The sequence below is a fragment of the Ctenocephalides felis genome, unplaced genomic scaffold (assembly GCF_003426905.1).
Source record: "Ctenocephalides felis isolate EL2017-DRISC unplaced genomic scaffold, ASM342690v1 CF-g0.4_SCAFFOLD_01604, whole genome shotgun sequence".
NCBI classification, from domain to species: Eukaryota; Metazoa; Arthropoda; class Insecta; order Siphonaptera; family Pulicidae; genus Ctenocephalides; species Ctenocephalides felis.
In genome coordinates, this window is record NW_020537758.1 from 40,501,705 (window position 1) to 40,519,007 (window position 17,303).

General features: G+C 27.9%; 5 protein-coding genes across 5 annotated transcripts; 3 read left to right on the top strand and 2 right to left on the bottom strand.

Annotated features, from left to right (window-relative positions):
* Positions 1 to 353: 353 nt before the first annotated feature.
* On the bottom strand, positions 354 to 2,912 carry LOC113373769 (RNA-binding protein NOB1-like). Its single transcript, XM_026614045.1, is given in 8 exon segments — positions 354 to 571; positions 664 to 844; positions 1,090 to 1,412; positions 1,482 to 1,568; positions 1,713 to 1,773; positions 1,857 to 1,921; positions 1,924 to 2,164; positions 2,789 to 2,912. Coding segments are annotated over 8 exon segments (1,155 nt in total). The 5' UTR covers positions 2,858 to 2,912; the 3' UTR covers positions 354 to 443.
* Positions 2,913 to 3,043: 131 nt separating this feature from the next.
* Positions 3,044 to 4,304, top strand: LOC113373230 (60S ribosomal protein L35-like). The gene is made up of 3 exons (XM_026613533.1): positions 3,044 to 3,152; positions 3,309 to 3,445; positions 4,032 to 4,304. The coding sequence occupies exons 1-3, from the start codon at positions 3,150 to 3,152 to the stop codon at positions 4,261 to 4,263; spliced, it is 372 nt and encodes a 123-aa protein (XP_026469318.1). The 5' UTR covers positions 3,044 to 3,149; the 3' UTR covers positions 4,264 to 4,304.
* A 677-nt stretch (positions 4,305 to 4,981) lies between these two features.
* LOC113373227 lies at positions 4,982 to 11,932 on the top strand. Its single transcript, XM_026613531.1, has 10 exons — positions 4,982 to 5,196; positions 5,288 to 5,451; positions 5,755 to 5,914; positions 6,176 to 6,444; positions 6,592 to 6,920; positions 7,292 to 7,446; positions 7,556 to 7,675; positions 7,744 to 7,914; positions 7,978 to 8,086; positions 11,084 to 11,932. Exons 1-10 carry the CDS (start codon positions 5,139 to 5,141, stop codon positions 11,325 to 11,327), a joined length of 1,779 nt encoding a protein of 592 aa, XP_026469316.1. The 5' UTR covers positions 4,982 to 5,138; the 3' UTR covers positions 11,328 to 11,932.
* A 168-nt stretch (positions 11,933 to 12,100) lies between these two features.
* Positions 12,101 to 13,124, bottom strand: LOC113373228 (N-terminal Xaa-Pro-Lys N-methyltransferase 1). Its single transcript, XM_026613532.1, is given in 2 exon segments — positions 12,101 to 12,385; positions 12,388 to 13,124. Coding segments are annotated over 2 exon segments (711 nt in total). The 5' UTR covers positions 12,977 to 13,124; the 3' UTR covers positions 12,101 to 12,263.
* Positions 13,125 to 13,712: 588 nt separating this feature from the next.
* On the top strand, positions 13,713 to 17,165 carry LOC113373770 (golgin subfamily A member 2-like). The gene is made up of 4 exons (XM_026614047.1): positions 13,713 to 13,725; positions 13,914 to 15,439; positions 15,591 to 15,827; positions 16,032 to 17,165. The coding sequence occupies exons 1-4, from the start codon at positions 13,713 to 13,715 to the stop codon at positions 17,088 to 17,090; spliced, it is 2,835 nt and encodes a 944-aa protein (XP_026469832.1). The 3' UTR covers positions 17,091 to 17,165.
* The last annotated feature ends 138 nt before the right edge of the window (positions 17,166 to 17,303 follow it).

The window sequence follows — 17,303 nt, forward strand, 5'->3', positions numbered from 1 at the left end:
ATTCACTCTATTCTTTTCCAATTAATTTTTTTAATATCCCAATTTATTTTGTCCAAGAAATCTGTTACAATTTTCAAGAAATTTTTTCTTTCAATTTCATATTATAACTAAATTCTGTAATATCAATAGAATTATTCAATCACTATTTTGTTGTTTTTTTAACAGATGATATTTATCTTCCTGTCCACATTTACCCTGGATATCATTACATGTTCAAGGCTTTCATGACAGTCGACTAAGCTGGGGATTGAAAAAACATCAATTTTACACAAGTGGGGATAATTCTTATACCAGATAACCAGAATAACCAATTTATTTTACAGGCAATTGTGGGTTCAAATAAAAGACCTAAATAATTTTTTTACCTATATTTAAGTAACTTTTTGTGAATAGAATATGATTATGTTGAAAAAATAATAAATATATATACATATATACATTTGTTACTTGCGGCTTCTTCTTGCTTCATTTGGATTTTTTCTCATCCAATGTTTCATATTGCCACCATTATGTCTTATTCCCAACATTGCTGATCGTGAATTTATATCCTTTGTTACAAATGGTGAATACCCTAAAAAGACATTTGAAGTCAATTGAATTATTTTTTAACTATATAATTTTATGTATTATATAGTAACAGAAGTTTGTAGTTGGCATTATTACCTGCAATATAATCTGGATTCAAAGGATCATTCTGTAACATAGCTTGCTTACTAACTCTTTGTTGGGGAACACGTTGGCCTTCTGAAAGAATGGGATTGTTAGCATGTTTTCCTCCTTTTGGTGTCGGTAAACTGAATTTTTTTCCTCTGGCTGTTAATGGTTTTCTCAAATTTATATGAATCTGCAAAACAAAAGCATTTATAATTATATATATATATATATATATATATATATATATATATATGAATAGAATTAATTGTATTGAATAAATTAATTTACTTTGTATAATTGTTTAGTTATTTTTGTTTTATTATTTAACTAAGTAAAAAAAAATGTTGTGTTAATATACAACTGTAATCAGAATAAAAATTGTCTATAAACTTTAAATTACTTATTGAATTAATTTTATTTGATCTATTTTTTTACCTTTTGCTTTCCATTCTCATCCAAACTGACTGAAACACGTTTTAAAGTTTTATTTCCACAGTTTGGGCAAAACACTTTAGTCATAATACTTGTAGTTTTAAAACATGCATAACAGCGCAATATAAAAGTTCTTAGTTGTTTAATAACTCGACCATCTAGTGCAGCAACATTTAAGCCTATTTGTTTCAAGACATTTTGCATTGCAAAATCAGTAGTAACGCAAGCAACTACTGAAGGTTTCTCTTCTATAATATCATTGTTTAGGTTCTTTTTCACTTCATTAATATTACTTGGAGTGATCCATCCAAATTCATCATCATCATCTGAAATAAGTTAAATTCAGCATATGTATATATTGTGTTCAAATTACAATCAATTAAATCAATAATTACCATCCTCTTCTTCAGAAGAGCATTCTTCATCATCGTCATCATAATCCTGTTCTTCATTATCATCATTCGATTTAACAGGACTAATAAATCATTTACTGCATCAATGTTGAGATTTTCAAGCTTTTCATTTATATTATCTTCAAGATCATTATCATCAGCATCCAAATCATCTTGCTCTGTTTGGCAATCAAGTTTTGCAGAGTCTTCACTAGTTTTTAGCAGAGTCCTCACTAATTATAGCAGAGTCTTCGCTAATTTTAGCAGACCCAAAAAATGATACAGCATCTCCAATCTAATATATTTAAAATTATAGAATCAATTGGTAAAATAAAACAATATTAATTTGATTAATTGCAAATGCTCAATTGTACTCACCGAATTGTTGCTGGGTTTTGCAGCACTGGCTACAATAGTTTTTTGAACTGTTGGAGCTTGTTTAAATGCTCTGTTCCCACTAATTCCTTTTCCAATTGGTATGTGAGTGCTATAACTTTTATATCAGTAGAAGATAAACTGGCGTAGTCCCCAGTCTTTTTAGAGAATTCTGTGACAAATAGTATATTTTCAGGAAATACTTCTTTTACTTTGATATCATAAGGTAAAACAACTAGTCTTCTTATTTGACGCTTATTTGTAACTTCATCAATCACATCAGACGTTGTTATGATATTTTTTCCAATTTCCTGAAATTATAAATAGCATTTGATGTAATATTTGTACGTAAATTATACATGATATATGATGTTTGAGTGACCATTATAAATATAAAGCATATTTAGTACAATTCATATTTAAAAAGAATGTTGATTTTAATCATTTGTTTAAGAAAAATATTCATGTATATGAAAATACAAAGAAAATTAACAATATACACATAATTTTTAAAAATCGAGATCTTTATTTGCTTTATAATATATATATATATATATATATATTATATATATATATATATAAACAAATGTATTCTGAGTGGATAAATAGATATTAATTTTTATATATATATATATATATATTAATTTGGAAATATGAGCAAACAACACTCTTTTTTGCACTAATTTATTAAATAATTTTTTTCACAAACGTTTCGAGACTAGGTTTGTCTCATCATCAAATTATAACACTGATGTATAACACATTCTAGTCTCGAAACGTTTGTGAAAATTATTATTTAATAAATTATAATATATCTATAATATTCTATATTATATATATATATATATATATTTATATATATATATTATATATATTTTTTGTTCATAATAATTAGAAGAGGTTACTAGACACTAAGATTATTTGTAAGTTGTCACCTGTAAGGGGGCATTTTTAATAAAAGCACTAGTATCAACAATTAGGTTTTCAATAAGTTGAGGAGCCATATTACATTCAATAAAAAAAACAGCAGAGCAATAATTAATTTATTATACACATGGTCAAAAAACGTGGGATTTGCTTTTCAAGAACTGTCAAAAGGTGAAGCATAAACTACTGAAGCTTCAGGCAAATAGATGTCCCACCAAGTTGTAAATTATGTCATTTTAAGGTGTTGCAGTTGCCATTCTGTCATCTTTTCAATAACTTCACTTTGTACTAGGCAACATCTTCTATAAATTTATTTTATGCTTTCTTTTGTCGGGTACGTTTCCGTGGCGAGTTCTTTCTCGAAACAAAATGGTATGTGTGAGACTTAAAATCTTAATAATCAAACATCAAATAGTGTTTTTCACATGAATCATAAATAAATAATTTAATGAAATTTCTTAATCGAGCTTTGCATTGTGATATTTTTAAGTGCTGATGTGTTTTTGCTAAATATATTATTTGTTTTAGGGTAAGGTTAAGTGTTCAGAATTGAGGACGAAAGACAAGAAGGAGCTGACAAAACAGCTCGAAGAATTAAAAACCGAACTTACGAGTTTGAGAGTTGCTAAAGTTACTGGTGGAGCTGCATCAAAACTGTCAAAAATGTAAGTATTCTATTTATTTGTCAGTCTATTATCTGCATTATTAAATCATTGCAATTATTAGTTCCTTCTAGTCATATGTTACTTGTAATTTGTTGAATATGTTCATGGGTTATTTATGACCAAGTAAATGTTATTTGGATTATTAAAATAGCTTGAGATTTTAGTCTTCCTAACCTATAACTCAGTTTCTTGTTTTAGATCCTAATTTCGTACCATAGCATTCGATATTAAACATTTGCTTTAGAACTTATATTACTAACAATTTAACGTGTATCATTCACTCAATCTTTAAATAAAGCAAATAGCAATATTTGGAAACATTGTGCATGTGCGTATGATTTGTCCTGTAAAAAATAGTTTTGTCATTATTGGATAAATGCACATTGTTTGCTTTTTTATTTCACATTGGATGTGCTACTCAGTACTATATCAGTATTAAAATTATCTAAATTATACTATATACTTATTATAGCTATTTTGTTAGCTTAAATATTTGATAATGCATTTCAAGTCACTTGTTTTCTTAGTGCTTGCAATGATACCATATTTATTTATGATTTGAATTTGAATTTTGTTTTTTTTTCAGTCGTGTAGTTCGCAAAGCCATTGCTCGTGTTTATATTGTCATTCACCAAAAGACTAAAGAGAACTTGCGCAAGTTCTACAAAGACAAGAAATATAAGCCTTTGGACTTGAGACCAAAGAAGACCAGAGCAATTCGTCGTGCACTTAGCAAACATGAATTGAGACTAAAAACAATGAAGGAAATCAGGAAGAAGTCCATTTTCCCACCAAGGAAATTTGCACTTAAAGCCTAATTTATCTGTTTATGATATAAAATAAATTTGTAAAAGCATTTGACTTGTTTTAATTTATACTTAGGTGAATTTTATAAATGGCAATGTTAACTGCTCCTTTGGCTTTACAGACATAAGATGCCTGGTCTTTATGAGGTAGATGTGGCTAAAAGACTGTGACGAGGCTATAATTCATAGGATTGTTTTTCTTTCCTTAAAAAGTTTTAAAATAAATAGTGAAGTGTTGAACTGTTATTGTAACTATAATGCAATCAAAATAAGAAATTCTGATGTTTTAATCACCTGCTTGGGTTTAAAATTCAAATTGCTGTAATCATATGACCCTTAAAGCTATATTAGATAAAATACATATTTAGTAATTTTTAAAGAATGAACATAGCACATATCAATATTCTGAAATGTAATTTATAACTAAATAGTATCTACAGCTTGATTGCTAATTTGAGATATTTGTGCTTAGGTATTAAGGTCTAAGGTTTCACGTTTCAATTCTTTGATTAAAGTTCTGTAAAGTTTTTCATTTTACAAAATTTGAAGACTAAAATTGAAGAAGAAAGTTTATTTTTTGTGAATAAGTACAAGCTAATTGATAAAGAATGTGCAATAAGTGATTTAATGAGGTTCCAAGAGATTATTGTAAGGATTTTGAAATAAAAAATGAATATGTCTACTAGAGTTTATACAGTTTGTAGATTTGTAGATGCGAAAAGATTGAGCACCATTGCTGTGAATCATTTACTACTGTGAAGTCCACTACAAAACAAGTTTTACGATGACAGATGATACGTGCAAATAGCTGTCATAAAATAAAATGTTTCAAGAAATAAATGTTTTTTTATTATTTTGATATAATGCTGTAGCTTTTATAGTTCGATATGGGATATTTATTAGATACTAGATTTTTGATACTTTTATATCTTATGTGTTACACTGGTATGTATTATGTCTAAAATGCAATATTTAATTAATGCCTTTATTTAAAGTATTTCGTAGTTATTCTTATATTTAACTTGATTTTAAATAGTTTCGGGTGACAATTACTTTGTATCAATAACAAGTGATGGACCAGTGGTTTTAGGAGCTAAAATTAATTTTAAAGCGGATTTGTTTACTGATGATCAAAAACGTCCGAGTGGTTCTTTCCAGTATATATGGAGAGATAATGCTGTTCCTTCTCATCATTCTGAGGTGAATATTTAAATATATATTGTAATATTATCTTTTGGGTTATATGTAATATATCAAGCAATGTTTACAAAGATAATTGGATTTCCTCAATTGTTTATTATCAGTAATTCTATATTTATAATTGAGTACATTATTAAAAATATATACGAAAATTAAAATGATCATATATTAGAAAATATAATTAGCTAAAGCAATACAATTGTCTAAAATTTGAATTATGGAGACTAAATTTATGTAAATTATATGAATTTATCTAAATTCATATTTGTATAAATTTGTCATTTTTCCATTTTCTTATCGTAGACTATCGAAACTACTAACCCATATAGTGAGTGGAGTGTATCATACCCTTACAAAGATGGATACCAGCCTGGTCTTTATACGGTAGAAGTAGATGTGGCTAAATGGTTTGTTGTTTTCTATGTTACAGTTACTTCACAACGTTATACTTTCAATGTTACAGGTAATAATTATAATATGTACTATAATATTTTTAATATATTGACTCCTTTTACATTTTGATATAAGATTGTAATTATTGTTAAAGAGATTTTTTTGCCAAAAACTTTGACACAATATTTTCATGTTTTCTCAAGATGTTTTATTATAATTTTGGAAGCTCTAAAGTTTTTGTTCTTTAAATATTAAACATTAGAATGAAGTTTATATTATTTAGTATTGATTCATAAATATTATAGTTTTCTATTTAACTCATTATTTTTAGACTTGATCAATGGGCATATGCTCTTACAACAAAATCAAACAGTTCGAGATGATGTTTTTGTGTCAAATATTGAACCTGTAACACATTCAATAGTTTTGAATAAACCTGATGCACTTCTCTTGAAAGATAATGCTACCTCAGTTATAACATATTGGTTCATAGACTGCGGGTTTTATGGATTCACAAATGATTATAATTTCAATTACAAATTTACTGATGTTGGTAAAGAGCATGTTGTAGAAGCTCTCATTGTGGGTTCCTATGACAAGGTACATATAAAAACGAGTTTTATATTGTATTTTAAAATTTACATTTTGTTCATTTTCTCACATTTTCTGTGGTTTTGAAAATAAATCTATATATTAATTAATGATGATAATTAAATTTATCTTATATTTATTCATTTATAATTTCAGCTGCCTCCTATAACTACAACTACTACTACAACGACAACAACAACAACAACTACTACTACTACTACTACTACGACTACTACAACAACTACAACTACAACTCCAAAACCACCAACGCCAAATAATATTACAACCGAACATAATATTGAAAAAAGGAATGTTGTTAATGAAGTCAATTATAAGTCAATGATTTTATCCAAAAATACCAATGATGGGATAAATAATAATAGTGTAAATGATACAGATAAACAAATGGCAGTTGAAGCAAAGGTTTTTGCTAGTGAAAATGTTGAAAATGCAAAATACTCAGGTCATACATTGGACATATCAGGGTAATTAAATGTCAATGAAATTATTTACTTTGTACAATGACTTATTTGAATATTAACATTAAGCGATATGAATAATTGAATATTTTGCAAAAATCTTCACAAACTGTGAAGCTTAGTGATAAAACTTTTAAAAGTTAAAAGAGAAGCTCACGTTTTTCAAGAAATGATATCAAGTAGTGTATAAAAGTTATTTAATGGAAACATAAATATGAAGGTATATGTAGTGTTCTATCTAATTACATTATTATATTGACAATCTTAAGAAAAGGTTTCAACTGTTTGCAAAGTGTGCTTGTGATAGACAAATGTTTTTTAAAACATACTATAATAATACTTATTTATTGCAAAAAGGTTCTCTAATATAATTTTAGGCCAGCAAAAAATGTATATAGCCAATTTTTGAAAAAACAAAGTGGTGCTTCTGATGCATCAAGTGTAGATTCAGATGCTTGCTTAAATAAGTCATATATTGCTTCAGATAAGATGAAAACATATGGGTACTTTTATAGGAAAATAATTGCTCAAGGTATATAAATTAAATAATATATATATATAATATTAATTAAATATATATATATATATATATATATATATATATACATGATTATATTACTAATATTAAACATTTTGAACAGCGCCTGTTAGTAATCTAACTGTAACTGGCAATAACTGGCTGCAACATGGTGATATGTTACGATTGCAAGTATCATGTCAAGGTTCCGCACCTTTTCATTATTGTCTTTTAATGAAACCAGGTAAGTTGTTATGCAGTTATTTTCTTTATAAAACTTTATATAAATCATCTAATTAATTTATATTATAGGTCTGTACAACATAACAGGAAAAGAGACTTGTGATACTGAAATAACAACAGATTTATGTGAAATTTCAATAGTGCATTATTTTCTCTCACCAAGAGCATATACTATAGTTGTTATTATAAGAAACACCATTAAGACACTTATATCACCCGTCGCTATTACTATTTATGAAGGTATGTTCAACAAATTTACTTTTACTAATGAAGAGATATGTTATTTCATTTTTAATATTTCAGCCAAAAAGATTGCTCAATTGTCAGTTATCGTTGTTCCAGTTGTTTTTAGCTTTGTCGCTATAACACTAATTGTGTTTGGAGTTGCTTATTATATACAGAGTCGTGCCAGGTGAGACTAGATTGATATATATATATATACGAGTATATATATATATATATATATACATATCTTGATAGTTTTTTCGACGTTGAAACATATTTCAAAGTAACTAGCAGCCCATTCGTCGAAATAAAAAAGGTATAAAGTATAAAACTTTTATTATACATTTTGACACAAGATGCGTGTCATCACGCAATTCATCCCCACCTTTTACATGATAGTTACCAGCTTGTTATTGATTTTATTAAAAAAACAAAAAATAATTTGCTATCTCCTTTATATTATTTTTTACAAAATTGTTTTTTCTTGTTCAAACTTTTACATGTTTTGCATTTTTCTTTTGATCAATCCATTTCAACCACTTGTTTTCGTTGCGTTCGTGCTTCGTGCATTTGTCCTTGATACGTCCCCTCCCATTCCTATCAATACGCCTATTGAAATATTACAGTCGTGTATGGTACTCGGTATGGGCGTTTCTTGCTTCACAATGTTACATTTCATAACTTTTAGTCAAATTAGTTTTCAAATCTTTTAGTTATTCATAATTTTTTCTAAAAAAAATGTTTATTTTTAATATGTTATAAGTTTAATTTTTTAAAATAAATTTTTGTTGAGTGTTTTTGTCCTGTGGTGTGTAAATGTTTCTCTATGTTATAATTAATCTATATTGGTGTTTTATTAGTTAATAAAATTTTCAAATTGTTCTAGTTGCTGAATGATGACACGCATCTTGTGTCGAAACGTATAAATAAAAGTTTTTATACTTTATACCTTTTTTATTTCGACGAATGGGCTGCTAGTTATTTTGAAATATATATATATATATATATATATATATATGTTAAAGTAGTTAATTTTGATGTTGAGAAATATGAGTAAGTTCTTCAAGGGCATACATCAAATAAAAGGCAAAGATTTAGAAGTTAATCTTTAATTTTTCCAAACGTTTCGACATAGTATTTTATGTCATCATCAGTGGATCTACAGAATGAATATTGAAAAATTAATATATCTAGGAAAAAATGACAGAAATTGGAAAAAGAACTATAGATATAAGTAATATAATTATAGCAAATAACAATTATACTTAACAGATAGATAAACAAGAGGAATGAAAAGTAAAAAGAAATATATTAAACATACAAAAGCGTAATATATATACATAAATATACACACAAACAAACATGTATATATGATATGCATGTAAAAAACGTACACATGCATATATACATACGAACAATACGTATATATAAACATATACATACGGACATGTACATATGTATATACACATATATACATACATACACATACACATATACATATATACATACATACACACATATATATATTATATATATACATATACACATACATATATATATATACACATACATACACATACATACATATGCAATACAGACACATACACATATATAGACAATGAGGTAACTTACATAAATATGGTCTTACATCAGTAGCTAGCGCTAGGAACACAATTTTGCACTATCATATATACATTAACTTGTTTTTTTATATATTAATTTGTTGAACAGAGTATGGCAAAATATTTGTGAAATATATAATATATTTTGCACAGAGAACGTAGTTTATGTGACAGAGCCCAAAGCTGTAGTAACATGTGTTTAAAAATTATTTGAAGAGACCGTTTGAGGGAATAGTTGGCGGGTTTTTTTACAATCAGTGTTTCTAAGTATGGGTGAGAGGCTAAGAATCAAAGTTCGGGATCGGACCGCGTAAGGGTAGGTTTACAGGTTCGGATTACGTAGGTTAAGAGAAACAAATTTGGAAATATTATTAAGTATCACCTGATAATTTTCACAGGTAAGGAGGCATCATGGCGTTTATTAATACAAAATTTCGAGGTGCTGATCAGACAAGATTCAGCAAATCTTCTCTGAATAATGTTCCGTTCGTGATAAAGTATACTAGCGTTATAAAAGTCAAAAGAATGTTAAAATTTTTTATATGTTCTGTTATCATAGTTTGATTTTGTCGTGGGTTTTTAGAGTTATTATCGTGTTGTTTTAGTCGTTTTATTAAATTTTGTCCTGTTTCACCTATGTAAATGGAATCACAATCATTGCATTTTAATTTATAAACAATATTTGATGTGCGTTCCAAACTAGTGGGTGATTTGAGGTTGGAAAAAGGGAGCTAAGGGTTAAGTCTATTTTACAAATTAATCTTAAGTCGACCTTGTGGAACAGTTTTTTCCAAATGGGAAAGAGTTCTTTAATAAACGGGAGACAAACATTACCAATAAAGTTATTGTCTTTGGAGATTTTGGTGGAAGAAGAAGAGGTATTATTGTTATTATTGAGAAATTTGAGTCTATTGTACGTGACAGAGTTTATGAGATTAGAAGGATAAGAGTTATTAATAAGTGTTGTGTGGATTAACGATAAATTAGCAGACCAAAATTGTTTGTCCGAGAGAAGTATGGCGTGGTCAACTAAATTAATTATAGTACCTATTTTCAAATATAATATTAAAAAAATTAAAGATTAACTTCTAAATCTTTGCCTTTTATTTGATGTATGCCCTTGAAGAACTTACTCATATATATATAATATATATATATATATATATATATATATATATATATATATATATATATATGATTATTCTTTGATGGTAAAACATTTACTTGAAATGTTAGCAGTCAAGTGTCCCTCTTGTGATATTTGGTAATTTTGTTGTCTAACCCATTTCCTTCTTTTAAGTTTAACGGAGTTACATCAAATTGTTTTCAATTTTTTTGAAATCGGTGTAACCTTTTTTGAGAAACCGTCGACAAATCGTGAAAAATTGACTTACATGCTCACCCACACATATCATTTTCAATTTTGATCTCAAATGATTTAGAATGACTTGAAACGTCGAGGAAACATAAGATTAACAATTCTTAGTTATCATCAACAAATTTTGATTTTGTGTCGAAATTATTATCTTTCTTTACCGCAAGTATTTGATATTTTCATCTAGATTCAATATTGAAGTGGCTGATTTCGATTTCGGTCGATCGTCTGCTGATCTAGAATATCGCACCTTCTGGAATCGAGTCGTATATAATATTAGAGAAGCGTGGCTAAATGCTCGGGGACATGCTCATGCCCGCCTTATAGGCGATAACACTTCCCATGCGGGGAGTTCAGGGTCGTTAACACCACCTGCAGGCGCCGCGGGTGGAGCAGAAAGCCCGTCTTTCAAATATGGCTTCATGACATAAAGATTTGCTTTCATTTGTGCTGTGAATATAAGAACTTGTTAACATTGATGCTTTGGGAGAAAAGAAATGAATGAAATAAGTTTTAACTCGAATATTGGTATGTTTTATATATAGACCAAGTAGACTTATAGTATCATAATTAAAAAAATTAGGGTTTATTGAGAATTATTTTGTTTCTATAAATCAGTGTTAGTCTTGGTTACTGTAGAATTGTATAATACAAGAACCAAATTGAACATTCAAAGAAGTAGGCGTAAATGACCATTCGTGGTCAAAGAACGTACAAAAATATTTATTTTATATAGATATTATTCCATACGTCATATGAGTATTCTAAAATAGAAAGACATTAGAATTGTCAAACAGAAGAGAGTAAATCTAATCGCGTCATACTACATATTACAATAACTAAAAATTTATAAATCATTTGGGCAGACAGACAAAGCACAAAAACCATTGTGATATGTTCTTAGATTGCAAAGTTTTGTTGGATTGTATTTTTATAATATAAGAGATTTGAAATATGCATTGTATTATTATGTTTAGATAACGTTTTTATTATTATTCAGTTTATTTTTATTGTATTATAATTATATTGACATAAAATTGGGCTAGTGATATACATTTTAGTTTGTTAATGTTTAATCATATCTTTTTTATGTAATGTTAAATGAATAAATCATAAAAAACAAATGTATTTAAATACCAAAACTTATAATGTATACTTTAACTAGGTTATATATGCATATTGACTCAGATTGTGAATGTGTGGGACATCTAAAGATTGAAATTTTTCTGTAAGTTATTATAACTTATATTACATATTTTATAATGAAACTAATATTCGAAAAAACACCATTTAATAAATTAAAACAGAAAAATGTATATAATCCAGAAGAAATATTTTTTGAAATTGCATAACTAAGACTCTTTAGTCTAAAGAGTAATAGGTTTCAAAGCTATCATATAAACTGGATACAATCCTTTTGGTAAATGTGTTTGTTGGGTTTCTTTAACTATCCTCAATCCTGCAGAAGTTAGAAGACGTTGAAGTTCTGTAGTGGTCTTGTTACAGAAGAATCCTGTTCATCAACTTCGACAACCCCTGAAGATGTAACATTTTCCTTTATGACAATAACACCCTTTGTTTTTAAACCATTAATACATCTCTTGAAAAAATTAATAAAATCTTGATCTTCTAAATGCCCAAGAACCCACTGACACCAAATTAAATCATAGGTTTGGGGTTTTGGAGTAAAATTTTGTAAACCTTCAGGAAACAATTCACCAATCTTATTGCAGGAGCCAATGTATTTTTTTGCCTCTTTTAGGAAATCAGGGTTTTGTTCAACCATGTCAACAGTGTCAAATAATTGTACTAAAAGATGCTTAGTAATTCTACCAATTCCAGCACCGCAATCCAAAGCTCTTGTATGCTCTGGCTTTACTTTAAAATTTATAATTTGATTTAAAAACTTTCGAGATCCTTGAATGTCAGAATGCGATATGAAACCAAAACCACCTAACATTCCTTCTACTGTAGGCGGGACTTCTGACCAATATTTGGCTGCATCATCATAAAATTTGTTGCAATCTGTTTTATTTTCTTGAAAATCTCCATTATCAACGTGTTCACTTAGATCAGTCATTGTAAAATAAATAGTAAAAAAGAAACAAAAATTATCTACGAAAGTTTTTGAACGTTTAAACTTGTTTTTTTGTTATCTATTTCAAATCATTTTTTTTTATAAATAGGCATATTATATAAATTTTGCTTTTATTTCTCTATTACTTAAAAAATCTACAAACCCATTAAATATAATACGGAAAATATGATGAATTAACCTATAATATCATTTATAATGCTTTTTTTTAAATATAAATAATAATATATTAATAAAAAATCCCCTCCTTATATTTTTTGTCTGCTTCTATATGCGATTCAATTATTAACCACATGATTACAAATTAACGAAAAAACATTTAAAAGCAAGCTTTAAACACGCGAAAACATCAAATGTATTTCGGCATCATGTCATGTATCTTTCTATCTTTCCTTATTCTGGTTTGACAGCTCGTCCATAGATTTGTACGATGAGATGTAACTGCAGAAGTTAAAAGAAAAGTATATTTAGTTTAATGATAAACAATAAATTTGGATAAGTTGAATTATAATTTGTGTTGATTCATAATTGTAAAACACATAAATAAAAATGAAACAAATTGGCCATCTCATTATCTCATTATCCGTGTCGTTGTCAATGTTATGGTCAGTTAGAAGAGTTACCAATCTTTATATATAGTCCTTTTTGTCTAGGCTGTACACGTAAAAGTTCACTTTCGGCAGTGAAGAAATGTCAAATTTGAAATATCATAAACATAATAATGTCAGATAAAAGTAAAGAAGAGAAATTAGCAGCTGCAAGAAAGCTGGTATATATAAATTCTATAAAATATCTATCAGCTCCCGTCTTTTTTCCAAATCAAACATTTCATATAAATACAGACACGTCATAATCAGCCAACTCATTCAATATTTATTGAGCATATTTTTCTGTACAAAATGTAACTTAATTTTATTTTCAGCTAAAGGAATTTCAACAAAAAAATCCACCCAGAATATCAAATTCCCAGATAATTTATGTACTAATTCTGTTACAAATGTTGATAATACACAAGCCCCGAATTTACCAACATTTAATGGAAATACTGTCACTGGGCTATCTGAAGAGCAAATTGCTGATAATAATCAGAATATAGAACAAAACCCTATCCAAATAGAATACCATTATGGTACTAACTATATAGTAAATCAGTTAAGTCACAATGATTCAAATGCTATTCAAAACCCATTTGAAAATATATTTCAAAAAAGTCAAGATGAAAACTTCTATGAAAATCTACCAAAAGAAGTTTCATCAAACACAGCCCTTCCACAAAATATTATAGATACAGAAGTGAATAGTAATAATGAACCAAATATAAATGTCAATGAAAATTTGCAGGGAACTTTGTGTGACATAGATACTCCTGGTGAAGTATCTACAGCTACAGAAAATATTTTAAATGTTAATGAAATATTAAGTACTGATACTGGGATTGATAATCAATCAGAAACAGTTAACGAAAGAAATGAAGACAGACTTTTAAAACTTTTAAATCAAGAACAAACAAAATATAATAATTTGGAAACGGAACATCAGAAATTGATTTTAGAACTTGAGGGTCTTAAAACTCAATTGAATGAATCCCACAATAAAGCTAGAACAGATGAAGATGAAAAAAATATATCATCTTTAAATGAAAAAGTTCAATTGCATATGAACACTATAAAAGTTTTAGTTGGAGAAAAAACTGAACTGAATGCTCAAATAAATAAATATGAATCACTATTACTTAATCACAATGCAGAATGTGAGGAACTGCAAGGACGGTTGCGAGCAGTGAGGCATAAAGCTGCTGATTCTGAAAAAGAATTAACACAATGCAAAAAAATATGTCAACAATTAGAAGGTGAATCAAAAATGATGAAAGAACAGAATGATAAGTTAAAAAGTGACTATACTGTGAGTATTAAGGAAGCTGAGGAGTTGAAAGAAGAGGTGTCGGAATTAAAAGAAAAAATTAAAATACTGGCTTCAGATTGCAAACGATTGGAAACCGAACTTGCTGGAAAAAGTAATGAACTATCACTAAGTCATTTAAGGATCCAACAAATATTATCTGGTAATAATACTGGTATGGATAATTCTTTGCAAAGTTTGATGGATGATAAAACATCCTTGGAAACTAAAGTAACATCACTTGAAGAAAGTCTTGAAAAATCTAAAAATGAAACTGTTCAAATTACACAACAGTACAAACAATATTGCCAGCAATTAAATTCACAAATGCAAAATTTGGTTACTACTTTGCAAGAAAAGACTATAGAAATTGAAAAATACAGTAGTCGTGAAAAGGATTTGATGAATCATATGGCTGAATTAGAGAAACAATTACAAATCGCACCTAAAGTGAAATCTACGACATCAATTAATGAAAATTCAAATGATGAACTTATTGAGCTTAAAGAGAAATATTCTACGATGGAGAAAAAATATGAAGATTTACATGTATGTCTCAATTCATCAGAAAATTCATAAATATTTAATACTCACTTAACAACTTTTCTTATCAGTTTCTAGAGTATAAATGATTTTTTTTTTTTAATTTGACTTTAGATACATATTCTTGCAGATAATATATTTTGTAATTATTTTTCAGCTTCAGCTAATTGAGAAATGTTCTGAATTACAATCAATGACTGAACAATTTAATGAAGGTAAAAATAAAATTATTGAACTAGAAGAATCATTGGAAAATTTGCAAGTGGATACAGTAGACACAGCTAAACTAAATGCTGCTATTGAGAGTGATAAGATAGCCGCTGCCAGATCTATGGCACAAAATGCCGAATTGAAAAAACAAGTAGAGGAATTGCAGAAAAGTTTCATTCAAATGGTAATGCTTAAAATAAATCTATATATATATATATATATATATATATATATACATAGTCTAGTAATCGAGTATAATATCAATGAAAAACATTGTGCCCGATTACTAGACTTCATACATATGACTAATACATATGTCAACATCAAATTCAGTATCATACAAAACAGTGTGTGTGCGAGTGTTTAATTATAAAATTATTTCTTATAGAGTGATTATAAGTTGGAAATAACAGAAAAATTGAATTGTGAGCAACATCTTGGCCGAGAATTAAATTCTCAAGTAATAAAATTGGAAAATGAGGTGCAAAAATTACGTTCTGTACTTGAAGCTAAGAATGAGGAAATGATTAGATTACAAAATGAAAATGCTAATTTATCAAAAGAAGTTATACAACAGGCCCAACTTTCAGATAGGTTACGACATTATGAAGCTAAAGATAATGTTACAGATATAGTACAAAATGAATTACAGCAAGCAAGGGATCAAATAGCCATGTTACTGCAAAAGAACACAGAATTGGAAAAAATGTTGTCTAATGATTCTGATAAACATGAAGAGATGACCATTACTTTAGATGAAAGTAATGATACTATAAAAACCATTCCAGATATTGCTACAGCTGAATCTAAAACTGTTGATTGTAAAGATACTGTCCCAGTTATAGCTACGCAAGAAGCTTTGGAAAAATTGCAAGAAAAATTTACAAAAACTATGGCTGATATTGCAGAACTGACTGAAGAAAAGCATCGACTGGAACATTTAGTATTACAGTTACAAAGTGAAACAGAAACTGTGGGAGAATATATTGCACTTTACCAGAACCAAAGAAGTTTATTAAAACAGAGAGAAATTGAAAAAGACAACCAGTTAATGAAACTTGCACATGATCAAGAAGATATGAAGAACAAATTATTAAGACTAAATCAATTAATTATGCAATTATTAAAGGAAAAACATAACACAAATGAAATTCAAAATCAGGACATCATAGCACATCATGATCAGAACAGCAAGGAAATTCTTGATATAAATTCTGAAACAAAATTAGAAGACAGCTCAGATTTTGTAAAAGAATCAGTTGATGCCCAATTAGTAAACTACTTGCCTAGTTCTGATATTTGTCAATCCACAGATATTGCAAAGAAAATAACAGATTTATTATCAGAGCTTAAATCTAGCGATTTAATTCATCCAATAAATGGGGAAGATGTTGAAAATTTTGCTCACCATTGTCATTGCTGTTCTGGAAGATTATTGACAGTATAGTTCAAAGTATTTCTATTTGTTTATTATATGTAAGAACATTGTAAATATAGATGTAGAGAATAACTTAAACTTTTATAAAGTGCAATTATATAAATATTGAATAAAGTCAAAATATGTAATATATTTATTAAAGTCAACTTGTAATTTGAGAATTATAATTTTATTATTAATAGCATGAGTCTATTAAGAAGTTTTGATTCATATAAATACTTT

Bases quoted from the DNA above. Each gene is read 5' to 3' on its own strand.
- LOC113373230 (XM_026613533.1), top strand. The intron at 3,446-4,031 runs GTAAGTATTCTA...TTTTTTTTTCAG, and splicing joins GCATCAAAACTGTCAAAAAT to TCGTGTAGTTCGCAAAGCCA.
- LOC113373227 (XM_026613531.1), top strand. From the start codon at position 5,139: ATGGGATATTTATTAGATACTAGATTTTTGATACTTTTATATCTTATG. The intron at 5,197-5,287 runs GTATGTATTATG...GATTTTAAATAG, and splicing joins ATATCTTATGTGTTACACTG to TTTCGGGTGACAATTACTTT. The intron at 5,452-5,754 runs GTGAATATTTAA...TTCTTATCGTAG, and splicing joins TTCCTTCTCATCATTCTGAG to ACTATCGAAACTACTAACCC.
- LOC113373770 (XM_026614047.1), top strand. The intron at 15,440-15,590 runs GTATGTCTCAAT...ATTATTTTTCAG, and splicing joins AAAAATATGAAGATTTACAT to CTTCAGCTAATTGAGAAATG. The intron at 15,828-16,031 runs GTAATGCTTAAA...TATTTCTTATAG, and splicing joins AGAAAAGTTTCATTCAAATG to AGTGATTATAAGTTGGAAAT.